A 6,000-nucleotide genomic window follows, 5' to 3' on the forward strand; every position below is an offset into this window, starting at 1 on the left:
CCATTTTCACTGTCACCCAGCACTCCATCATGTAAATACACCATGATTTATTTACCCATTCTACCATGATGGACATGGGAGTTATTTCTACTTTTGGAGTATTAAGAGTAATGCTGCTATGAATCATCTGTTCACATTTTCTAGTAACACTCAGGAGTGGAACTGGGAGACCACTGGTTCACGTACCTCAACTTTTCCATAATGCTAAACTATTTCCTGAAGCAGCTGTACCAATTTACAATCCCACCCATCATTCCTAAAAGCTCCCAAAGTTCTGTAGAGTTCCAGAAACTATACTCCTTTCCTTGATCATTCAGAGTCAGTAAAAACTTACTAAGGGCTTACAGGCCACCTGTGCCTGTCAGCACTGGAAGCACTTACATGCATGAGGTCTCATTTTACTCCCCATCACCTCCCTAAACGCTTGTCTAAGGCCTGACTCCAATATGAACTGAGCTGTTCAAAGTGATCTGGGCAATGAAGGTCTCAACTTTATCAGTGATCTCTTTGTAATAATGATAAAGACAATAACAGCTAACATTTATTGGACATTTAATATTGTTTAAAATTTTAAGTGCCTGACATTTAGAATCTTGTGCAAGCCTCACAATAACCCTTTGAGGGAGATCATAGTGATTTCTCCTACAGAATAAAATTATTCTTTTACAGATAAGACACAGTGCTCCAAGGAACACAGCTAAAAAATGGCAGAACCAACATTTGAGGTATTCTGGTTCCAGGGCCTATATTCTTAAGCATTAGCGCTTAACCTTATCTCAGAGAACAAAATGCTACTTCCCCAGACAAAAGTGTTACATTCTGAGTTAGTAAAGAGATCAAAATTACAATTTTGAATTGAAAGAACTCCATAAATGAAAATAAGATGGGACTGAGATTTTTTCTGATTATGAATTAAACTAGTAGATCTGTAAGAAGCTAGATTACAATTTTTTTTAAATTAATTGCCTCAGTTATCCCAATGCCAGTATAAAGAAAGCCACCACTCAGGCATGAGTGAGAACATTCACTGACACCATCAGAAGTAAAGCTCTTTTACAGTATCTATGCTCAACTTTACCTCTTCTTCACCACAGTCAAATGTTTCAGGATACAAATATTGCCCATTTAGGTTTGCACAAATAGATCTCAGCACACACACAGATTTGTTACATCTTCTGTTTCTTACCTGAAGTAATGTGACCACGTGCTTCCGACCATCTTTGGTCCATAAGGGCATCATGCCTAACTTCATTGCAATAAGGCCTACTCTAGAGGAACCTGGCAATTAAAAACAAATCAATACTCACACAGACTTTTCAACATTTGTCAACATGATACAACAGTATTTCCTAAATTTTGCTTTCATATAAGGAGCAAGCAGATAAGAAACATGCTGATATATTCATACTGTAAAATACAACTGTTCCTTACAGATATAAATGCCTTCAGCCATGCCTGACATAATATACTGGTACTCAATAAATCTCTGTAAAATAAAAAATATAAGAAAACCGTACAAAATAAAGAAAATAGTTAAACTGATATATTCTGGTATTTAAAATAGTGGTATTAATAGAGGGCATGATAAATCCATCATTGTGCTTTGCTTTCCTAATATCAATTCATATCCAACCTCATTAATTAGGGAACATCTACTACTCAAATTCTAAGAAGTTAGCTGGTGTTATTGAGATGACACAAGTGGTCATGTTGCTAAAATATGTCAGCATCCACCATGACACTCAGATTTGTTGCATAAATTGATAAAGTTGCTCCACTAAGAATTCTAGCCATTAAACAATTCAACAGCCACAATAACCCCCAACCAACGGCAACTCCATGAACAGGAAAGGCCTTATGCTTTTTGGTCTGGCCACACATGGATTTAGCACTCTACCAGGCACATAGAGCTGATTCTGGGGTTATGCTTGGCAGGCGTGGAGTGGCAGAATACCCCAGCTACAAACGTCTGTGTGATACATTACAGTTTAGATCACACTCTTCCAGTTTTTCTTCCCTGATTTATTTTATATTATTTTTCATCTGAAGAAAACAAGAAAACGTTTGCAGAACAATTCTCTTTTCACCTACAAAGCAGTTTCTTGAGGAAGTCTTGATGATCATTAGACATTCACTAACAGTAGACTAGAATGCTGGAAATATACTTGCAAACCACAATGAAATAGACACACTTAAGACATGAAAAATAAATTAAAGAGATGATAAATTGATTCAGAAGTCACTACGATTTTTAACGTGCCAGCCAGACAGTAATTAGGCAATGAGAACACAACATATACAAAATAACCACCTGGTTCCCAAGGATGTATAGGCCACGGCTCATCTTTCAGAGGACAGAGTTTACTTGCTAATTGGGCTTTATTTTCATCAGAGACCAACTGCTTAACAAAGGGAACATTTTCTTCAGAAAGATGCTCATCCCACCAAGTACCACTCTTGCCATGAAGACTTCTAACCAAAAGCCAGATGTCTGTTCTGTAAAAATAAAAATTAGAAAACAAAGCACAATTCAAAAGGTTCCCCACTTAATGTACAGAAGGGAGGTCACATGAGTTGGAAAGTGTAGTCAGGGCCTTTGGAAAGGGTTTGGATTCTGTTCTAGTTTTTTCCCTGACATTCCTCATGATAATAATGGGGCTCATATTTCAACTGTTAATAGTTACCCTGGAGGAAAAGTTCTTCCTCTTCTCCTCTGGGATAAACAGATTTCTAACAGAGTAGTCCTATGTAGACAAGAGAAGCCACAGATCCATTAGAACATGTACGTTAACAGTTTACATCCAGTAGAGGTGACAAAATGTGGGGTTACTGATCTTTCTCTGATAAACCCCTGTAATGACATGGCCTTGGCTCAGAGTGGTGAAGAAACTGGGTGTGCAAATTCTAAAATCCATAAAAGACATGACCTGTGACTAGCTGAACACACCAAGAGAGACCTTACAGGACGGAGGTCAGGAAAGAGATGTGTAATTCTTGCCAGGAGGGTCAGAAAAGAAGTAAATCTTCCTGCGATCTATCTCTTTTGTATGCAGGTAGATACGTCCAGGCTAGAGTCTCAATTTTTCACTTATTAGTTAAGTGACCTTGGGCAAATCACTTTTCTCTAAGCTTCCCTTTTACCTGCAAAGCAGAATAATGACAGGACGGGAAAATGATGGTATCTGTAAAACGGATGATAGCAGCTCTAAGGTGAGGCTACATGACGTAAGGAGCCTAATGTTCCTAAAAGAACATTTATTACACAGTAAACGCTCACTAATTGGCAGATAATATTATTGCTGTTGGTAATGCTTGTTTTAATGCTCATCAGCATTAAAAAGCAAAAAAAAAACCACACCTCCAATCCTTCAAAGGGCACGTCCTTAAAGCAATTATTCTTACTCTTCAGGCCTGCACGGAACCCCCTCCTACCCCACGCCGGGCCAGGCCACAGCCCGAGGCCACAGGTGCAGGCACCACGCCGCACCCTCGTCCTCCGCACCCACCTGTTCTCCGAGGCCCGGTTAGCGCCCAGGCCGCCCGCGCCGCGGTCCAGCACCCGTGCGCCGGTCCGAGCCAGCAGCCTCCAACCGGGCATGACTAGGCCGGAAGGGCGCAACCCCTTCACCTCCGGGCGCCCCGCCGCTCCGCTTTCAGGGCGTCCCAGCGCCGGCAACCCAGTCCGCACAACCCTCCCGAACCGTTCAGCCGGCCGCCCCCCACTGCCCTTTCGGACGAAGAGCTAAAGGAGCCACTTCCGGTCCTTTCGCAAAGCGCGCCGGTGCCGAGGTGAGCCCCGGGAACTAGAGTTCCGCCTCCTGAAGAGTCCTACGTCGGGATCGAGTCGGCTGGGGAGGGTGGGGTCTGACTGACTCGGCTCTCCAGGGGTGGAAAAAAAAAGGATGCTCGGAGTTTAAACTTTAGGAGAATGAGGCGAACTAGGGACAGGCTTCCTAAGGAAACGAAATCACTTCTAAGTAATGTCTGTTGTGGGGCAGCTCATTGTACTGAGCAGCGCTTGATAATCTTACATTGGCTTACGTTCAAAACAGCCCTGAAGGGAGGTTGTTATTTTTATATTATAAATGAGGGCACACAGACTTAGAGTTTTGGTGCTGGTCCAAAATAGCACATCCAGCAGATGGGCAGGGTTGGCACTGAAACAGGGTTGGAATGTACTAGTAGAATATGGCCAAGTTGATGATGTGTGACTTCCAGGGGTGGATCATAAAAGGTATTGCTACTGTGTCTTGGGCTCTTGGACGGCTCCCTATGGGGAAAGCCAGCGGTCATGTCCTGCAGACACTCAAACAGCCCTGTGGAGAGGCCCATGTGAAGAGGAACCAATTTTCCAGCTAGGAGTGAACCACCTAGGAAGGGGATCCTCCGGTCCCAGGCAACCTTTCAGATGATTGCAATTCATGAAAAGCTTTGAGCCTGAACCACCCAGCCAAGGAACTCATGGGTTCCAGACCAGAAGAAACTGCCACAGAGAATAAATGATTACTCTCATTTTGAGTCACTAAATAGATACCTAATACACCTTAGGTGCAAATAAACCTAATCACCATGAATGTATCTTGGGCATTCATTCTATTACTCCAAAAGTTTGTTTCCTTCTTGGTCAAATGTGTGTTTTTAGAAATTCAGAAATAAAAACTTAAAAGTTTAGCTATTTCAAGACCCTCTTTTATTCAAGATCTGGCTACCCTAGCTTAAAAAGTCCAGGCAATGGTCAATTCCTGGTAACTACTTGGACTGTTCTCTAAAAATAAAAATTAGAAAACAAAGCACAGTCTCTAAATGTTTGCTTTGTTTTCTCATCTTAGCCTGGCTTCCCAGTTATTTGAGACTAGCCCTTTATTGAAAAAGCATGTCTTGAGGTGTGCTGTATGCAAGAAGCTGGGAATAAAAAGACTTGCCTACTACTGCCAGTGGCTATCATTTCTTGTGCATATAGTATGCTATTATATGTGCTGAGTATTGTGGAAGCCCATTAGTCAGAGACCACCAGGGGCACGCCCAAACTCAAACAATGTTAAGTTTAATTAACTTGCTGCAGCAAGAGAGAGCATACACCTGAGGATGTCTCTATACAAACGAGTTATAAGATTTAGACTTATGCTGGGTGGCATCAGGAAAACAGGGACTTGTTTTGGAATGGATGCCATCAAGGACAATTCAGCATTTGGGCATCTCAATAATTTTGTTCTGGAGGAACGAAGGAAAAAGTGAGATTGGGGATGATGATGGTGAGGGAGCAGAAATCACTCAGATGAAGGAACTGTTAGTCATTTTGTAGCTGGGGTGTGACCTTGGGTGTGTTCTGTTAGAAGTATTGTGTTGACATTCCATTATAAATTAAACACCACAGTCTGATTCCTAACAGGATTCATGTTGACTTTTTCAGTGTATTTCCTCACTTGATCTTTATGATAACCCCATGTGATAATACTATAATTATCTCCATTTTACAATTGAGAAAATAAACACAGAGAGATTACATAAGTTCACTCAACTAGTAAGGGCCAAGATTTAAATCTCAGCAGTGTGCCCACAGAGCCTGTGCTCTCAGCCATTCTGTTTCTTTGATTCTGTAAGACAAATGTGTTATTACTCTTCTGTTGGAATTCCTCTATCACTAAGAGGAAAATTGGTAAGTGATCCTATCACACACTGTGGTCTGTGAGGCCTGAGGACTCAGCCATTCAGTCTAACTTTGCCCCTAGTGCCAAAACTCTCCTGGTCCATAATGGCAACCTTGAGTCAATGAAATCCTTAGTAGACGCTACGGCTGAACTGAATCAAAGCAAAACATGCTTTGTCTGCTGTCACACAGCACACATCTCCTGATTGCCAGCTGGGTCTGGGAGGTATCATCTTACTTGATTTAGTCACTGTGGAGTGCTGCTAATTCACAAGGACCAGTCCAGTTCTCAAGCGACTCAACCAGGTCTCCTTTAGGGAGCTGAGCTTGAGCTTCCCAGCATTTCTAATGTC

The 6,000-nt window shown here is 41.9% G+C and overlaps 1 protein-coding gene across 2 annotated transcripts in view; it reads right to left on the reverse strand.

Annotated features, from left to right (window-relative positions):
* Positions 1–3,760, reverse strand: part of MRPL3 (mitochondrial ribosomal protein L3) — a 45,055-nt gene extending 41,295 nt beyond the window's left edge. The window contains exons 1-3 of one of the 2 annotated variants that reach the window (XM_032629820.1): positions 3,507–3,760; positions 2,312–2,496; positions 1,187–1,278 (exon numbers count right to left, since the gene is read on the reverse strand). In XM_032629820.1, the coding sequence (XP_032485711.1) occupies positions 1,187–1,278; positions 2,312–2,496; positions 3,507–3,598 (369 nt within the window). In that variant the 5' untranslated portion in view covers positions 3,599–3,760. The remainder of the gene's footprint in view (positions 1–1,186; positions 1,279–2,311; positions 2,497–3,506) is intronic. The other variant, XM_032629819.1, reaches the window with a different exon arrangement.
* Between the last annotated feature and the right edge of the window lie 2,240 nt (positions 3,761–6,000).

Source organism: Phocoena sinus, chromosome 4, assembly GCF_008692025.1.
Source record: "Phocoena sinus isolate mPhoSin1 chromosome 4, mPhoSin1.pri, whole genome shotgun sequence".
In the NCBI taxonomy this organism is placed as follows: Eukaryota; Metazoa; Chordata; class Mammalia; order Artiodactyla; family Phocoenidae; genus Phocoena; species Phocoena sinus.